Source organism: Bipolaris victoriae (assembly GCF_000527765.1).
Source record: "Bipolaris victoriae FI3 unplaced genomic scaffold scaffold_14, whole genome shotgun sequence".
Lineage (NCBI taxonomy): Eukaryota > Fungi > Ascomycota > Dothideomycetes > Pleosporales > Pleosporaceae > Bipolaris > Bipolaris victoriae.
The window spans coordinates 180,093-198,354 of record NW_014575378.1 but is presented as its reverse complement, the minus strand read 5'-3'; the positions used below and the strand labels follow the sequence as shown (position 1 = coordinate 198,354).

The window sequence follows — 18,262 nt, the reverse complement described above, 5'->3', positions numbered from 1 at the left end:
CTCGCGTTTTGCATGAACCCAGCACGGCGCGACTCTCAATGGCAAGCTCGACAATGGGATGCTGAAAAATGTCCCAGCCAGTCGCGAATGATCTTCAGCTTGCTCAACATGGCCAACGCCGTTCGGCCTCTGCTGCGAGGCTCGAATGACCGGCAGACCAGACTCAACTTCTTGCCCGTGTCGCGCGATGACGCCCTCGCCCACGCCCACGCACACTCCCACGCACACGTCCAGCGCAACACCACACCCACCGCCACCATCGCGACACGCCGGGCTTCGCGTTCCGGGCCCCTGATTGCGCTTGCAGACGACGACAAGCCCGTCCTCCAGACCTCGCCCGACACGCCCGCCGCCCGCACCACGAGCAGAAAGCGGCCTGCCACAGAGGTCGACCCAGACCAGCCCGACTCACGACCGCCCACCAAGATCACCGTCACACAGCCCCACGGTGACCACCTGCCTGTCCCCAACAGTGTTTCCGTGCCCCTGCGCTTCGACGCCGCCCATGTCCCTTCGCCAGCGTCGACGCCGCGACCAGCCAGCGCTGGCAAGCTGACTGCCTCGACCCCAGCCGTCCCCGCCCCTGCCTCGACGGCCTCCTCGACCGACAAGAGGAGCCTGCGGAGCCACGACGGCGGATCGCGCCTCAAGAGCCATCTAGCCATTTACTTTTACAACTACGACGACATCATCGCAGGCGTCTCCAAGGACGACGGTAATGCTTGCCGTCCCCGTGTCGCTCTGCGTGCTGGCTGACGTCGCATACAGAATTTCTTGCTCTCGACACGCCCATATACATTGTCGATGAACCCGTCAAGAGCAACACCCCTGCACCCACCACACCACAGCCCTCGCGCAACTCAGTGAGTCCAGCGCGCTCAAGAAGAGCAAAACCCGCCTCGCCTACTTCGCCTTCGCGTCATGGCTCAGATGCGGCTATACCCCCGGCGCAATCCTCCACATCTTTCCAGGTTCTCAACTATGCCACCATAGCCAATGCAATCCACCACGAGGATGGCCAAGACCCCCTTGCCGACTCGGTCTACTTTACCCAGCATCGGCGCGCGGAGCGCAAGGAGAAGCAACTGCGCAACATTGAAAAAGAGCGCGCTATGCATGAAAAGGTGCAACTGGAACGCCTGCTCGACGGCCTACAAGGTCCAGACTGGCTCAAGGTCATGGGCATAACAGGTGTCACAGACGGTGAGAGGAAGGATTGGGAGGCCAAGCGTGATTACTTTATCAGAGAAGTAGAAGCGTTGGTCGACAAGTTCCGCGTGTGGAAAGAAGAAGAGAAACGGCTACGCGCTGATAAGGAAGCCGCCCTAGCCGCAAAAGAAGAAGACGACGAAGCAGACGGCGACGACACGGAAGAATCCGACAGTTCCGTTGCAAACACACGAGACGCACCTCCGCCACGGCACCAACCCAAGGAGCCAGAACCCCCCAAACCTAGACGGCCGCCTCGCCCCCATGGCTTCCTCCTTCCCCTCATCCCACCCGAGCCTGCAGCACCCTTCCAGTCGTTTTACGCCAAACCCCATCTCCGCGCTGCAGCGCTGGGCAAGCACCGCCACGGCCGCAACGCCAGCGCCTTTGGCCAGCCCATTCCCGAGTTTGCCGAAAAGGAATTCGAGCTGCCGGATGACTTTATCGATCCCCAGTTCTTACGCGACAATGCGAGACAGAGGCGAAGAAGAAAGCGTGAGAGTGGGGTTGGCGGTGCTGCAAATTCGGCTTCTACGTCGAATCCGTAGTAGTGCTAACTCCATTTTTTTTATTATTTCTTTCTCTTCCTTGACGGATTCTGAACGGGATTTTCGTAGAATGGTCGAGATTTCTTTCTCTTCTCTTCCTTCGTTTGCATTCTTCCTGGTTTCTTCTTTCTGTTATACCCTTTATATGAACTTCACCACATAGCTGCAACCGCCATGTATCCCACTTTCCGTGCAAAGTCAAAATCCAGGGCGTAAATTTCCATATTGGGAGGGGGCGAGGCGTTGTTCTTGGGAGGTGTCGTCGTTTTTTTGTTCTTTCTTTTCTTTCATTTAATATGCATGTATCGGGTTTCGGGTTATGCAAAGGGAAAGGTGGGGGTGTTTTCGCCTTCTTCTCAGGCAAATGCATCGTCGTCGTTGTGTATAGATAGGAGTTGGTATGTAGTGGGCTTTGTTGCCCGACCAAACAATCACTGAAAGCAAGCAACATGTATACGCATCTGGCATGAGTCGGGACATGGTGGGTTTGACTGTGTGATTTGACGCTCAAAATACATGACCATGACAACGGATGGAAGCTGACGGTGCAGCTTGAACTCATCCTAGTGTTTCCTTCATAAAATCCACCTCAATTATCTACAAGTAAAAAGGAAGAAAATACTCAATCCATCCAGCACATGAAAAAGAAGTCTGATGTAAATCGTGGCCAGAAAAGAAGGAAGACAGCCACCCACATACACCAGGTTTTTAGGACCAGCGCCGAGCAATGCCACGCCCAAATGCTTGTCCCCCATTTCCGTAAACGCCAAAAAAAAAACAATTGCCTTGAGGTAACGCATCCCAAAAATCACAATGCAATATGCAATTCAAACGCTTGCCTCTGTACTGCCGTCATCAAGGTCATCAGCGTGCGCTCCACCTACTTCGTCATCGCTGTCGTCGTCTTCCTCTTCTTCGTCTTGATCAGAAGTGCTATCATCTTCGTCATCACCTTCTTCATCTTCCTCGTCATCGTCGTCGTCGTCATCCTCCTCATCTTCATCTTCGTCATCCTCGTCCTTTTCCACAGGCATACCAGGAACCGGTCGCCATTGCACGTAATCATGCTCAACCCATCGTTTACTGCGTGGCAGAACATATGGATCAAATGGAAAGTACGCATCCATCAAAAACGCCTCCTCTCCCTTCTTGCCAGTCAGAGCCGTCTCTCGACCACCTATGCCAGTGAGATAGCTGCTGGCAAGACTACGGGCAAGCCGTACACGCTTGTTCGTCTCCACCAGTGTATCGACATAGGTAAAGCGGAGGTGCTTGGCAATGCGGCCAAACTGCTTGACAATGTCTGGTGCGCATATCCTGAGCGGATTGAGCTTGCAGAAGATGTTGCGGCGAACAATTTCGAGCGTCGACCGATGCCATTCGAAATCGCCCTCGTGATACATGATGTCGGCGTCGGTGGGTAGTGAGCCGTCGGGCGTGACAATGAGGTCGCGCCATCGGAAGCAAAAGGCGTAAAGCAGTGCTTGCGCAATGGCATAGTATGTGCCGTATCGCCGTAAGTCAGGTCCTGTACATTTTGGCTCGTGCAGCATACGCAAACGCTCGAGTTGCGAGCACAAAAGGTCAAAGACGTTGCGCACAACAAACCCGGGAACATGGGCGCCGCGGGCAATGTACGAGGCAAGATAGGCGCATGCTGATGCTCGGAGTAGTGGAGGCCGGTTTGAGTCAATGGCCAGATGTGAACAGGTATCGACGAAGCGCTCCATGAAATCCGTCGACAATTGGCTAAAGTGGAAGAGGATGAATTGGGTGTGCCGCGATCGGTAAGTTGGAATGATGATGGATTGGAACTGTGCAATGAGAGACTGGTAGGTGCGGTCCATCTCCAAAAGGTCGCCCTTCTCGAAGATGGAGTCGTAGTAGGCAAACTGAACGTCCATGACGGTATCAAGCTTGAGCATGGTGTCCTTGATGTCCTTGAGTCGCTGCTCTTCTGGCTCGAGACTTTCGTGACTCGAGACAGAGCCATCGTCACTCATATTGTCGTCATCTTCTTCGTTGTGGATAGCGTCGCCCACAAGCCGCTCCTCCAGATCGTCGTCTATGTCTTCCATGTCCATCTGCATCTGCGCGTCGATTTTGCATAGCTTGTCTGTCACTAGCGTGAGGACCTCGCCTCGGATCTCTGGGGCGTATTCGGCGACTTGGTATATGTTCCGGATGTACTCAGCGTGCTTCTTGGCACTCTCATTGGAAAAGGGAAATGTGCTGGCGATAATGGGGGCCAAGTAGGAGCTGACCATGGGGGTGTATCGAAGTATCAAGATTAGAGTCTCGTGGACGCGTGCCAGCAGGCGAACTCGCTGGATTGGGGGGTCGTCGTGCTGCCTAGCGTTTACTGACGGCAGGTCGAGGAACATGTCGACAAGCATCTGCAGCACAGTTGACACGTAGCCAGACTGTACTGAGAGCAGGGAGCGCAGGAAATTGCGATAGGAGCGCACAAAGTCTTCATTGCGGGCGACCCAACTGCAGTCGATGACGGCATGGACTAGACCTTTACAGTTGTGGTCAAGCTGCGGCGTGTGGCCAGTGAGAGCAACGAGGTACTTTTGGAGGAGTTGCGAGGATGGCGCGTTGGCTGAGGTGGGTGCTTCCCTGAAGAGGGCTCGGAGTCCGTCGTATGCTGCCTTCTCGCCTGTGGCATGCTTCTCCATGGCCCGACGCACCTCCTCCCCCACCAGCTCTGCGCTCTTCTCATTGTACTCGCGCAGTACATGCACATCGACTTCGGGGTGGAAGGTGACTCTGCGCTTTTTTAACTGGCCTGAGGCCGTGGTCTCGGCGTCGGACGAGTGGTCGGATTGTTTGCGTTTGAGGCTGCTGCCACCCGTGCCTGGGGTGACGACGAGCGGCGAGTGGGGATTCGAGGCAAGTGAGACCATGGCGACTACAAAGCGACTGGCACAAGCTTTCACATTGGAGCAGAAGACCGTGTATCCAGCGCGTGTATACTTGGCGTGTGTTGGCAAAAAAAGTACAGCGAGGGGCGGGGGTGGTGGTGATTGCACGCGACTGCGGCTAGGCCCGAGAGAATTTCAGCGGGTCGGTTGATTATATAAGCACAGACTGGGCGCATCTACTATGGTTCACTGAGCCACTAATACATAATGATCGTGTCGTCTCATCAATGCAGACAATTACATTTCACCGCACTGAGCAATGACAATGTCCTGCACAGGCTTCCCCTCTGGGTTTGCGAGGGTCCGCGTATTCTCAATCTTGGTCACTACATCCATGCCCTCTACCACATTGCCGAATACTACGTGCTTTCCATTCAGATGAGGAGTACCGTTCTTAGCGGTGATGATGAAGAACTGGCAGCCATTGGTATTGGGCCCGCTGTTCTGTGCATTGTTAGAGCTACGTAGTTTGAAATGGTGCACACACACAACTTACTGCCATTGACAGCAGACCGGGCTTGTCGTGCTGCAGAGTGAAGTTCTCATCGGCAAATTTCTCTGTGCCGTAAATGGTCCTTGAGCCTGTACCGTTGCCATTGATGAAGTCTCCGCCTTGGATCATGAAGCCTTTGATCTAATGCTGTTAGTAATGCGGCAAGCAAGCACGGATGCAAACGGGTATGCAAGCGCGCAAAGCGAAACATACGACACGATGAAACTTGCAGCCCTTGTAGCCCTGGGGCTGTCCGCGATTGTTCTTGGTTTCGCCCGTGCAGAACTGTCGAAAATTCTCGGCAGTCTTAGGAACGATATTCTTGAACAGCTCCATCTTGATTCTGCCCAGCTTCTCGCCTGGATGCTTATGTCAGTCATTTTGCTGCGGGTGTAGGGGTGCATGCAGCTGGACAAGGGCGACGCGGGCAAACTGGTGGAGGCATACCTCCTAGGGTAATGTCGAAGAAGACGACTGGATTGGGCTCGGTAGTGTCTGCCATGGTTGTGGCGGTGCAATTGGCGGGAGCAGAGAAGAGAGTTGGGTGTGCAAATGTAGGTATGGTGCAGTGCAGTACCGACGCAGCTAGCGCTGGATAAGCTCGTGCAGGGCCTGGTGGATGCGATTGTCGCCGCCTCTAGCGCTGGGGAAGACTCCACCCGCGACAGCAGCTCCGGCAGGGATGTCGGCGTGGATACGCAGTCACCAGACGGGCGTGCAAAGGCGCCGGTTGACAGATGAGCGTGCGCCTACATGGCATGTCCGTGTTATTAAGGAGAGGATGTGCCTGGGGTGCATGTCGGTGTCAGCCATGTGCTGGATGGGAAATGGCACCTGCATGCGACATTAACGCAGGGTTTGGGGGCGCAGTGCCTGGAGTGCGATACCGCGATATGGCGCATGTGCATTGACGAACAACGGCAATACGCACGGCATGACAGACGTGGATTGCCGGCGCGCTGGCTGTTGTTGGATCCAAGGGAGTGTTTTGCATGGAGGAGGACAAGACACAAACGCCCTTTGTCTTTGGGCAGACGATTCGGGCAGGCGTGAGGGTTACGAGTACAGTGCCGGGAGTGGTTGTGCCCGGCTGCCTTGGCACCTGCCCTCTGCATTAGCGACGTCTTTTGCGGCCTTTATCCGCCTGCCATAAGCCTCGCCCGTCCCAAGTGCCACGCCCGACCCGACGATCCCATTCACTGTCCGTTCCATTCTCTTCAGCCCCAGCCTCTACGCCTCGCCAAACACCACCTACCTCCCGCGCCCTCTGCATCGCATGGCCGACTCACCTCTGCTCCCCATTCACCGCTAGCCATCGTGGCATCCCGCAGTCACTGTCACAGCTTCAGTTGCGCCGCCTCGCTGTAGCCAACTCTGTCGCCACTTCTCGCCCTTGCTGCTGCCGTCGTCACCACCGCCCACTCTCTCCACCTTTCTCTCCCCGCAACATCGCATTTCCCGCCCCACTGCATCGCCTGGAGAAAAACGCGACTCTGTCCTGTCCCAACGCTCGCATCCACTGAAGTGCCTTCCCAATCTGGCTGACCACCTCAACTCGCTGTCTGCACGGCCATATCCACGCCCACTCATGAGACACTAAATCTCTTCGCATCTCACAATGTCAACCACTACCGTCTTCCCCAGCCAGCCCAGCTCGACCAGGCCGCCCAACAATGATGACAACGGAAACAACGGCGGAGGTGGTCCCACCAGTTCGCCGCTGCTTTTCTTTGTCGCCCTCGGTTTCGGTGTCGTCTTTACAAACCTATGGTAGGCCCCGCCCACTGACAGCATTCGCCTCCACTTATCTGACATGTCCACTAGGATCATTGTAGGCGTCAAGTACTGTTTCCGCTACAACCGTCGACGCGCAGCCCAAACTGCCGCCAGTACAGAGATTGATATGGCTAATATGCCTCGCCCCCACCGAAGGAGGAGGGAAAAGAAACTAATGACCATGGACGAAGTTAATGAGCGCTTCCCACTGACCAAGTACAAGCAATGGAAATCGAGCCGTGAAACTGAGGGGCTGCCATCCAACGGTGGTATTTCAACAGCACCCCAGAGCAGGGCCGCGAGCATCAAGGATGTCGAAGTTGCCGCCACTTCCCAAGACGAGGGACCAGGGCCTCGAACAGAGACGGCGCTTTCCATGGCCCGCAACGACCATGCTGCGCAAAACTCGACTTCGCAGCAAACGGCGTCTCCAAGATCAAGCGTCGAAAGCACAAAAGGCGAGAAGATGCATGACTCTGAGAAGCAGATTGAAAAGGACAGTCCAGTCCCAGTAAAACCAAAGGAGAGCCCAGAGCATGGTGCTGCACCGCAAGCGACTGTGCACGAGCATGACGATGACTCGGATGACGATGACGATGACCCAATCCGCACTGCGACTGCACCAGAGTTGCTCTCTGACCCTGGCGACACTTGCGCCATCTGTATAGATCTCCTAGAGGACGACGAAGATGTGAGAGGGCTAGCTTGCGGCCACGCCTTCCACGCTAGCTGTGTTGACCCATGGCTGACAAGTCGTCGCGCATGCTGCCCGCTCTGCAAGGCTGACTACTACGTGCCTAAACCTCGCCCGGAAGGTGAAGCTGATCCGGCTACTGGCCGTCGTTCAGCTGCTGGTCCCAGATCACCACAACAGGCCGTTTGGACATCAGCCAACCCTTTCTCCCGTACTCAAATACTGATTATCAATGCCGATCCCAACCAACAACCTAGTCCCCAGCGATTAGGACGACTTGGACTGTCGAGCCGGCGTAGCCACCCGGTTTCAGCGGAATCGCAGCAGGGGACTGCTCAACCAAGACAGGGTTCCAGCTGGTTCTCACGAACGACGCCCAGTCAACCACGTGCTCCCATGTTCTCCCGCTGGTTCAACCGTGACAGGAGCGCTTCCAACAATGTAAATACTTCCACAGCCACCCAGCAGCCTACCCCAGGTCAGCTTGAAGCCGGCACTCGGTAGTTGTCATTGACACGTCTTGCAACACGTGATTTGTTTTCGGACCTCGATTTTTCACGTCTCTTAACGAATACGCCCATACCCCCCTCTGGATCTTTTTGTGCGCCATCGTTCACCCTTGCACCATGTAGGAGTCTTGAATTTCCTCGACCCTAACGTCCCTCACCCTCTGCTCCTCCAATGCAGGCATGTTCATTCCTCTTATTCAAGTCACCGAGCACACGAGAGCATGTTCCCTGGACTCTTTATTTAGTTTACTGCATAGTAGGTTTCTAAGGATATATTGGGAACACAGCATCTCGGCGGCTTCTGTTTGTTTGTTTTTCTCGTTTTCCGCGTCTTGGCTTTGGGAGCGTGGGGGCAAGCAGATGGGGATGGGACGAGAGGGAGCAGGCTTGCGGCTGTAATGTCATTGTACATGAGCCATTGGATCGATGTAGTATATATACATACACACATACAAACACCCACACCCACACATATAAGGAGGGGAGCTGCCAGCGAACAAAGTGGAGGACTAGTGTTTTTTATTCGGATCTTACATCCCCTGTCTAGTGTACCGTAGTAGCCTCAAAGGCATATGATCAATTTCCAAGCGTTCTGAGCCAATTCAAATCATGTACATGTTAATGTATTACTCGTGTGTTTGTACGTGTGTTTTCCATATATGCCCATTGCTATCATAGAGTGCGAATCTGAGCAAGGGGAAAAGGAGAAGAAGCAACCCCTTTGCAACCAACAAAAGCCCAGAGACCTAAGAGACACACCGGGTCTTCCACACGGCTCCTTGGTTCTCCAAACGCCCATTAGTCAATAGTCAATAGTTCATCGCTTCAAGAACCAAGCACGCCATTATATCCCCCGAAGCCTCACTGTGTTGTTCCTCGTCTCTTCATCCTCCTCCTCCTCAGGGTCTCCTACGTCCTGCAACCGCATGGCCCGCAGCAGATCCCTACCCGCCCTTGTACCATCCCTCAGTTCCATGGCGCTCTTGAGTAGCATGTCCTGCATTACCCGCGCATCCACATCCACGCCCAGCAACGCTTCAACGTCTGGGCCCCTTGGAATCGGGAAGTCGACAAGCGGCTTGCCATTCGGTCCTACGCTGACCGTAGTGCTCTTGCGGTAATTGCTCTGTTGCTGTTGCTGATTGTCGTGGTCAAACTCTGACGAGGAATTGTAAGGGTTGTACGTGTCGTCCGTGTCCGAGTCAAGCGCATATGTAGTCGATGTCAACGATGTCGACGTCGAGTCGTTTCTGCGAGCTGGTCGGAGCCCAACACTACCATAGCTTCGCTGCTGCGGTGGCGCGAGGTTCAGTCGCTCAAAAGCATCCCAGAGCTCGTCGACATCTTCTTCTTCCAGTGAAGTGTCTGTTGTCACACTCATAGGGGGAGATTGATCATCGCTGCTCACGCCATATGCCATATTATGCGACCAACCGTCCCAGATGACTTGCTGTGAGCGTTGGTTACTTCGGTGATATTGCCCCCCTCCAAAATTGTTGGCTCCTGGCTTAGACGGCGCATGCACCTGGCTTGCTGAGCTTACACCCCGTAGGTGCAAAGCTGTGTGATGCAGGTCTTGGTTCGTTGGCTGGCCTTGTTCATCATATTGCTGAGGTGTCAACAGGCCTGGCACTGCGTGGTTAGGCTCAGATTGCGATTTCGTATGGAACGATGCGCGGTGGTTGTTTTGAGAGAGCTGAACCTGGTCTTCAAGGTTGAAGGGGTTGTCGTTGATACGCTCTGCTCCTGCCGTATTTGTCTCAGAACCCGACGTAGACGGACGGTAGTCTTGAACCATAGCCATGTCCAGATCGATCATGGATGAACGAAGTGGTGATCCAGGCGCAGAGCTGATCATTTCAGGATAGTCGTCTATAGGTGCAAGCGCAGTGGTTTGTACGTGTCGCAGGCTAGGACGGAAGTTGGAGTTGAAAGTCGGTGATGAAGGATCCGCTTTGTTGGATCTGCCGTACTGTGGCTCTTGTGGACTGCCCAGATCAAATGTCCATTCTTCAGTTTTTCGTTTATCGTCCATCTTAGGGAATGTCCAGTCCTGAGTTTTACGATTGTCGTCCATCTTAGGAAATGTCCATTCCTTTGTCTCCCGTCGACGGGATATGCGGTTTGACGCACGGTTCCTAGGAGCCTCATTATTGGCTTCAGCCATTGCTGCATCGAATGTCCATTCCACTGTACGTCGATTTGGCTTTTGGGGCTGAGCTGGAAACGACCATTCCATCGTCTTACGGTTGGGTTGCTCGGCGGGAAATGACCACTCCATTGTCTTCCGATTCGGCTGTTCAGAGGGAAAGGACCATTCCATTGTCTTTCGATTCGGATCCTCATTCATGCTTGGGAATGTCCAGTCCTTTGTTGCTCGTTTAGTCAGTTCGTCTTCTTCGTTGAAAGCATCTCGAAGTTCTTCTTCTTCCAACTCCCGCAGAAGGCTCTTCATACGAATTGCTCGAATGGTTGGCACTTCTCCCAGATCAATACTCGGCACCTCATCTGTTGATGGAAGTGAATAATCCAAGTCAATAACAGTCTCACGGTTGGGTGCCCCGGGATTAAAATCGCGCAAAATCAGATCTGAAGGTGGCCTGCCGTTAGGAGGGTCTGGTGCATCAACTGCACTGTACCGGTATGGTGTCGTGTTTGGGTCGAAAATCTTATTCAAGCGTCTCTGGCCCCTCACAATAGACTCCTCCTTGAACCTCGCCTGCAATTGTTCAAAACGGCCCAGGGGCTGTCCGGATCCGGTGGCAAATGGGTCTGTGAAATGCGTGGCATGCTCTTGTTCAAACGCTTCGGAAGTACTGAAAGACCAGTCATCGTCATCATCATCCTCAGCCTCCGGGGCCAAGGGATCAGGTGCCTGCGCGCCATATGGATTGAATAACGACTGGCGAGCTCCACCCTGTTGCTCCCAGATGTAATACTCTTCAACCAACTTGATAAGTGACACAGTCGGATACATCTTGGTGGTATCAGCAAGGTAAGGGTGCTCCAGAATTTGGTCTGGTGTAGGACGATCTCGCGGCTCGGGCTTGAAGACGAAAGCAAGGAAATCCTTCAGCTCTTGAGAGAAACGGTCTCCTTCAAGCTGAGGGACTCCAGCCGTTGGCAGATCAAAGTGTCCGATCTTATGATGTGGTGGGAAGCCGCAAGCCATCTCGTACACAGTACAGCCATATGCCCAGATGTCAACTTCGCTACCGTAAGAAATCTCCCTTGGTTGGAGCAAACTGTGTGGGTCGGCATCCTTGACCCACTCTCTTTGAAGTTCAGGGGCCATCCAGAAAGGTGTGCCGACAATGGTCGACCGCTTTGATCTTTCGGGCTCTAACGTGTTGGAGACACCGAAATCACATAGTTGCACTCGGCCATCCTCGAGAATGAGAACATTGTTAGCTACGATTTGGTCAGCGCATGCCGTAGACAGCCAAGATGTTATACTCACACTTTAGATCTCGATGCAGCACACCCGCTTCGTGTATATACTTGAGGCCTTGTGCTAGTTCGCGGGCGATGGGTATGATGAATTTCTCAGCCAGTCCAGGGCCTGGATCCTTGCTCATGGCAGTGGGCTTCATCAAGGTATTCACACTACCACCACTGGCGTATTCGCTTATGATCCACAACTCGTTGTGAACAGGCCTTGCTTCCTCAATGATGTTGACGTAGGGTCTTGCTTTACTATCTCTCAGCTGCTGCAGAATGTCAATCTCTTTCAGAGTGTCTTGAAGATTCTTGTGTGTCATCTCCTCGTAGTCGACCTTGTCAATTTCGATAATCTTGATAGCAACCAGGGCACCAGTGTTGCGGCTCTTTCTTGGCAATGTTAGCGCACGTTCCTGGTGATGCATTGAGATACCCACCCTTTGTACACACGACCATATGCACCCTTGCCGATGAGCTCGTAGAAGTCATATGGCGGAGGCTCTTCGCCACTCCGTTTAGCCCTCTCGGCAACCAGTGCCTCCATGTCCCTGGCTTGTTGCATGGCGCGTCCCTTGGTGCCACCCATGTTGGGCGGTTGCAGTCTTACAGGTTCCATTCCTTCTGAATATATGTATGATCGGTCTTGTTCCACGATTCCAGTTGCGCAGCTTTCGTAAGGCTCGAAAGGCGATTCCGCTATGCGCTCCAATGGACTTTCTACCAATGTGCTCGTTGTACTCTCAAAGCTGGTGGTAATGGGCAGCGGTGGAGGCGGATAGCCGGTCGACGGCACACGTCTACAAGGGGAATTATAACTAGTGGGGTCTGAGGCAGAATGCGAGTGCTTTGATGAGGGAGTGAAGTAAGAGGGTCTGGAAGTACCCGGATTCGACTGCGCGGCAGGTCTATTTGGTATCGAGGTGTATGGTTTCGGGGTGGGCGGACACAACGGACTTCTGACATCCAATATGGGGCCCGATATCTCGCGTCTGTCAATCGAAGATGTGCGAGAAGAGCGCGAGGAGCGTGAGGAGCGGAAGGATGAGTCCCTTCGGCCTTTGATTGAGTCGGTTAGCTTTTGCCATGAGAAGGGGCGATCTGATCGAGTCTTTGGGGTTGGTGTCTGCTTTCCCAGCGACCGGGGCGGGATGACCTCGCCCACCGGAATGAGGTGGTCCCCATCACTGACGGACCGCTTGAGCTTGACGACGGCTTCGCGGTCCAGCATGGTTGCGTGGGTTGAGACTGGCGCGTTGGTGACAGCATAAGAGAAATCACACTCACGAGTTTGTTATGATGCTTGAAGGTCACTACCAGAAGTGAATGCCGTTCATGGCAGGCAGGCCGCGTGCGGTGAGGGTGAGTGTTCGTTTAGGATTCACACCTCCGCACTGCGGGGGTAGGTGGGCTTAATAACGAGATACGATTACAACAAGAGGAAGTAGAGGGAACGAATATAGACACGCGAAAGTTGCGAAACGAACAAGTGCTTTTGTGCAGAAGGATGCGATGGCGACGCCATCTGTCAGGTGTGCGACCCCGAGTGTTGAACATTCGAAACAAGGATCCAGGGTCTCGACTACTGCTGATCACGCTAAAGCAACCTTAAATCCATTCGGGACAAGCGCACCCCCACCTCCCCGGCCCTGACATCATCTGCGCCACATGTGCGCCGCCATCTAGAGCTGATCTGCCAACTTTCCATGGTCTTATGGATAGGCACGACATGCTCTCCAACTACCTCCTATTCTATCGACTATTCCATCTAGCACCCGACTGATTCCAAGAGACTTCATCGCATCAAGACGACTACAAAGAAACTACCAACCGATCCCAATATGGTCTCTCAACCCATTGGAACAAAGAAGACGCCCGTTACGTCCACGGCGAAGAAGACACCTGTGAAGAACTCGACAAAGAAGGCGCCCGTCAAGGCCCCGGCTGTTCAGCCACCCAAGAAGCCCATCAACACAGCCCTACAGAAGAAGCCAGTAACCACAACCCAAAAGAAGCCAGTACCCACCACAGCACTCAAAAAGACCACAACAGCAGTCGGACAAAAGAAGCCTCTCCCAGCCGCAACAAAGAAACCGATCCCACAGCCCCAGCAGCAAGGCTGGCTCAGCAAAGGCCTCACCGCCGCACAATCCGGAATCGGCAGTGCAGTCGGCGCAGCCACCACCGGTATCAGCAATGCAGCCGGCGCCGTTGTAACAGCTGCAGGCAGTGGCGTCGCCGGAGCAGGCAGGGGAGCAGGTGCAAGGTAAAAAAAAAATCTTACTATAGTTTTACGATACCAAGTACTCTGGGCTAATTACATTGTAGCATCACAAATACATCTCGTACCTGGGGCGATATGGTCCGCGAGTACGGTAACTCGCTAAAGGATATGACCGGTGCCACGGGCAGTCGCTCAACTACACACAAGAATCCTCTTGGCTTGAGCACAAGTGCCGCGGGGGGTATGGCGTCCATGGCGAGTAGGCCTGGTGTCCCTGGTCTTTCTGGAGGCTCGGCTAGGACTGGTACGGCTAGTAACCCATTGGGCTTGTAGGGCTAGAGGAGAGTGCTTTTGTTTGAATCCAGAGATTTTCCACTGTTGGGAAGTGGGTTAGTACGGTTTGGATATGTTAGTTTTTTCTTGTTTATTGTGTAGTTTACTGTTCGGTTGTATTTTTAGAAAGGTAGTTACATAAAACGGTTCGTTTCAAATAAAAGCAAGGGTCATGTGTCATAACAAGTTGTAGATGGAGTGAACACTTAGTGGCTCGATCTTACTCGGGATACAATGTAGGATGTATTATTCATCACATAGAAAAGGGCGGTGCGCCTAAATTTCAAAAAAAAAAACAATCAACACAGTTAACCTCCATCACCTTGGCGATGGCTATTGAGAATTCTTACACGATAGACTTATATTTAATTGACATCAACAAAACAGGCAGTAACCCGCACATGCGCAAATAACTCTAGCAGTATTTTGATTCATAATAGCAGCTAGCCAAACACCAAAAGGTATCACTCGATCGTGCAATCAACCTTGCAAACAAACACGACTTTCCCCCTCGTCCCTCCCAATGTCGTGAACGTAAACTCTAAAAACCAAAAAAAAGTGTGGAATATACATAGCCTTGTGTACTTTCTCTCAATGGCATTCAAGACATTAATAAACAAGGAATGGGAAAGGAAACATGAAAACTGTGATGAAGAACCCAAAGAAAAAAAAGAATCTCGCTCCATTGGAGTGCTACAAGGGAAGACACCGACCGGTCGGACAGAAACAGACATTCCTGCAAGAAAACAAGAGAAGAGAAACACACCACCGAATGACGAGAATAACAACAAGACACGGCATGCAACGACGTCTCCACCTCCATCAATTCGTGCCTTGACATTTTTGCCCCTTTTGGCCAGCCTCGCTAGTTGATGCTTGAACAGAGAAAGAAGAAGGAGAGAAAGAGAAAAAAAACATACACATATACGCAAGTGCATGGTGAAGGAGATGACGCCGCCCAATGAGACTTTGGTACAAAGACTGAAGAAGATGTTACTAACACAGATGATTCAGAACAATTGGTGAAATACACTTCGTATTTTCTTCACCGCCCAAATAGACCACTGCCAACGCTGATTGTACCAAGGCCATTACGCTGGGTCATTGGCGCTCGTGCTGCGTCTGGTCGAGCTGGACCGGCCTGACCGGGGGCAGCACCGGGCGCTGAGTTCATTGGCCGGATGCCATTACCACCCCAGCGTTGACCAGTGTGCTCGTGGGGTAGATCTATGTGCTGTGCCACGGGGCTTGACATCATACTATATGTCTCTCGGCTCAAGACGCCCATGTTGCCACGGGGATCAGAGCCAGGCACGTCACCGTATGCTGAGTGGCCGGAGGGTGCGCGCTTCATATGCAGAACCGGTGATTCAGCATCGCCTAGGAGACCATTGGTGTGGTGGGCGTTGGACGAAGGAGGATTGGAATTTGCTTCGATTGTGGAAGCAGAGCCGTTTGGAGCACTCAGATCAACCATGCGACGTTGGCCAGCTGGAGTCTGATAGTTGGGTACGCGAGACGGTCCAAGAGGGTAGCGGCTCTCTTGTTGATGTGAGGGATGCCGTGGGTTGGCCCATGGTGTACTTTCCAAGAATTGTTCTTCCGCGGCTGCTTCGTCTGCTGTTGTAGTTCTGTTGTAGGTACGAAATGATGGGGGCGGAGCCGGAGCACGAGTCGCAATCTGCAGCGTCGAATCAGCTGCAAGTTCTCCACCAGTTGCATTCAGCCACTCACCTTCATTGCTCGAAGATCTTCATCGATTTCTGACGGTTTTGCTGCACTAATATCTGGAGCGGCTGGGAAGCCAACGTACTTGGCAACGCCTGACAGTACTGAGACCTCGAGATTGTACGCTGTCTGGTGTCTTATTTGGTCTGACCGCTTCTCGGGCAGTCGCACCATGTATTCAGTCTCGTCACAGCCGAGCTGTCGTCTGCCGCGCTGCAATTCAAACACTCGCTGGTTGCACTCTTCGAGTATTTCTTCTCGTATATGCCGCACAGTCTGAAAGTACTGACTGTGCATCTGGTGCCGTTCTGCTGCTGTTATTATCTCGAGGTTCTTCTGCTTGTATTCTAACAGCCTTGTCTCGTAGGCGATCTTATCTGCGCGCCGGTCGTCTATGCATTTGATCATTGCGACGTACTCAGGGTGCACACAGTTGGGTTGCTTGAGCATCTCGAGCTCCCGCTCGAGTTGTGCTATTTGTTCGTCACAAAGTCTAATTGCAGTCAGTACCAATTTCATCTGTCCAAGAGCCCAGAAGATCACTCACTTCTCTCTGAAGAGCTTGAACTTCTTTTCAATCTTTGCGAGTTCATCAATGGCAATCTTCTTCTTAGTGACTTCCTCATCTAGGACTCCGCTGTCTTCTTCTTCAGGGTCGCATTCAGCCTCGCCGTCTTGTGGCTCAGCAGCCGCAAAAGGTTCAGTGTAGGCATAACTAGCGTCCTCTGTCTTTCGTTTGCCTCTTCTGCCACCTTTCCGCGGTTTTGTGTGCTTTGCTACGGTTGCCATTTGGTTGACGGTTTGTGCAGCGATGTTAGCTCGACGTTCTTCAAGTTCCATTTCCTCACGCGCAAGCACAGAAAGACTCTCTTCAGCGTTGTCGAGCTCCTCATCCGCGTCCACACGGCCTTGTCTATTGGCTGCGGCGTCCGCTAGGCCATCAAGCGCCGAGCTTCTTGCAGGCTCACTCCTCTTTCGCAATGGTTCTTCCTCGTCTTGCTCGCCAACAGGGCTCCTTTCGGCGCTTGTTCTTTTTCGTTTCTTGCCCGTGTGTTCCAGGCTAGCAGCCTCTGTGGTCGCAATAAGCGACAGAGAGTGTAGGGGGTTCTCTGCTGTAGCTGCTGCATCAATGGGTGCCTCATCCGCACCAGCAGAGGGTGTGGGAGGAGTAGACTCGTCGTCTTCTATGTTTTTAGAGTGCGCGAGTTTGCTGGGGGTTCGTGTGTAAGCCGGCTCGGATAGCAAGGATGTCTCAGGGACTGTTCGGGTCAGTTTTCGTGGAGTAGTGTCTAGGCGCTCTGTCTCGGCCTCCGAATCGTCTTCGTCCATTTCTGCTGCTGGCGTCTGCCTCGGGGTGGGTTCAGATTGGTCGTCTGAGGCGTCTCCAAGCTCACTCAAGCTGCTGGAGCCGTTATCTGCGGCGTCATCGAAGCCGTTCGAAGCTTGCTCTACAGGCATTGCCTCTGCAATGGCTGCGCTTGAAGCTTTCATCGTTGACAGCATCGCGGCCGCGATGGCGGTAGGTTCTCCGGTGGCTGTTGACTCGTGTGAGGGGGAGGCAGTAGAGGAGGGGTTAGATGATCCCGTTAGGAGCGGTGACAGGGCGTCTGCGGGGGGGGGGGTGAGTTAGACCGAGTGCGTTTCGTGCGGTGGTGATATGAGGCGTGGTGGGAGAGGGAAGTTCGCGACTGTGTCGTCGCCTCGGTTGACGCAAAGATCGACAATCTCTCGAGCGACCCAAGGACACGACAGACTGCGCAGAGCCGGCGAGATGGACCCGGTGGGTTATCGGGTTCAAAATAAAAGGTTGTATGACGTACTCTGTGGCTGCGCGACTGACTTGCTAAGATCGGGAGCTGTTCTTGATGTGCTCCGCCTGGTGTGATGGGTCGCGCTCATAGTGCGCCTGCGCCAGATGCCTTGTCAACTCGTGCCCAGTACAGTGCGAGGATGTTGGGTAGGACGCAGTTGGTGCCCGCGATGCAGGAACGGCGCTATGGGGGGCAGCGGGCGGTGGGCGTGGGGAGCAGCCAAAAACACTGCTGCCGCTGTGGAGGACGTGGGCGCCGAGGGCGAGGGTACGTGCCGAGATGTTTTTGGCGTCGGACCGGACAAGGGCGCGGTAGTGTGGGTGAGGACGTGTGTGCAAACGCGAGACAGCGACTGGCATGAGTGTATCGGCGGTGAATGCAGCAGGGCAGCTCTGTCGAGAGGGTGTAAACTGCGCTTTGAGGCGGGTCGATGGCCGGGAGAGGCCCTGAGTGTCTTGCGAATGACCGCACTCTCTTAGGGCGGGCGGTAAGGTTCTGCCGCTTGTTCGCCCGTTTGAGGCTAGCGTGCGCTCGAGGTGAAGCGTCTCCACCAAAACTTTTTGACGAGCTTG

The 18,262-nt window shown here is 53.6% G+C and overlaps 7 protein-coding genes across 7 annotated transcripts; 3 read left to right on the top strand and 4 right to left on the bottom strand.

The window, feature by feature from the left end:
- Positions 1–108: 108 nt before the first annotated feature.
- On the top strand, positions 109–1,757 carry COCVIDRAFT_34839 (hypothetical protein; the record flags this gene model as incomplete). Its single annotated transcript, XM_014704588.1, has 2 exons — positions 109–715; positions 769–1,757. The coding sequence occupies 2 exons, from the start codon at positions 109–111 to the stop codon at positions 1,755–1,757; spliced, it is 1,596 nt and encodes a 531-aa protein (XP_014560074.1).
- Positions 1,758–2,584: 827 nt separating this feature from the next.
- Positions 2,585–4,666, bottom strand: COCVIDRAFT_23744 (hypothetical protein; the record flags this gene model as incomplete). The annotated part of the gene is made up of 1 exon (XM_014704530.1): positions 2,585–4,666. The coding sequence occupies one exon, from the start codon at positions 4,664–4,666 to the stop codon at positions 2,585–2,587; it is 2,082 nt and encodes a 693-aa protein (XP_014560016.1).
- Positions 4,667–4,921: 255 nt separating this feature from the next.
- On the bottom strand, positions 4,922–5,679 carry COCVIDRAFT_90237 (hypothetical protein; the record flags this gene model as incomplete). The annotated part of the gene is made up of 4 exons (XM_014704587.1): positions 4,922–5,128; positions 5,181–5,318; positions 5,391–5,536; positions 5,625–5,679. The coding sequence occupies 4 exons, from the start codon at positions 5,677–5,679 to the stop codon at positions 4,922–4,924; spliced, it is 546 nt and encodes a 181-aa protein (XP_014560073.1).
- Positions 5,680–6,795: 1,116 nt separating this feature from the next.
- Positions 6,796–8,151, top strand: COCVIDRAFT_90262 (hypothetical protein; the record flags this gene model as incomplete). Its single annotated transcript, XM_014704586.1, has 2 exons — positions 6,796–6,947; positions 7,002–8,151. 2 exons carry the CDS (start codon positions 6,796–6,798, stop codon positions 8,149–8,151), a joined length of 1,302 nt encoding a protein of 433 aa, XP_014560072.1.
- Positions 8,152–9,000: 849 nt separating this feature from the next.
- On the bottom strand, positions 9,001–12,825 carry COCVIDRAFT_13144 (hypothetical protein; the record flags this gene model as incomplete). The annotated part of the gene is made up of 3 exons (XM_014704504.1): positions 9,001–11,567; positions 11,617–11,987; positions 12,035–12,825. 3 exons carry the CDS (start codon positions 12,823–12,825, stop codon positions 9,001–9,003), a joined length of 3,729 nt encoding a protein of 1,242 aa, XP_014559990.1.
- A 610-nt stretch (positions 12,826–13,435) lies between these two features.
- On the top strand, positions 13,436–14,151 carry COCVIDRAFT_23740 (hypothetical protein; the record flags this gene model as incomplete). The annotated part of the gene is made up of 2 exons (XM_014704529.1): positions 13,436–13,860; positions 13,923–14,151. 2 exons carry the CDS (start codon positions 13,436–13,438, stop codon positions 14,149–14,151), a joined length of 654 nt encoding a protein of 217 aa, XP_014560015.1.
- A 1,045-nt stretch (positions 14,152–15,196) lies between these two features.
- COCVIDRAFT_13142 (hypothetical protein) lies at positions 15,197–17,382 on the bottom strand (the record flags this gene model as incomplete). Its single annotated transcript, XM_014704503.1, has 3 exons — positions 15,197–15,832; positions 15,886–16,372; positions 16,427–17,382. 3 exons carry the CDS (start codon positions 17,380–17,382, stop codon positions 15,197–15,199), a joined length of 2,079 nt encoding a protein of 692 aa, XP_014559989.1.
- Positions 17,383–18,262: the final 880 nt, after the last annotated feature.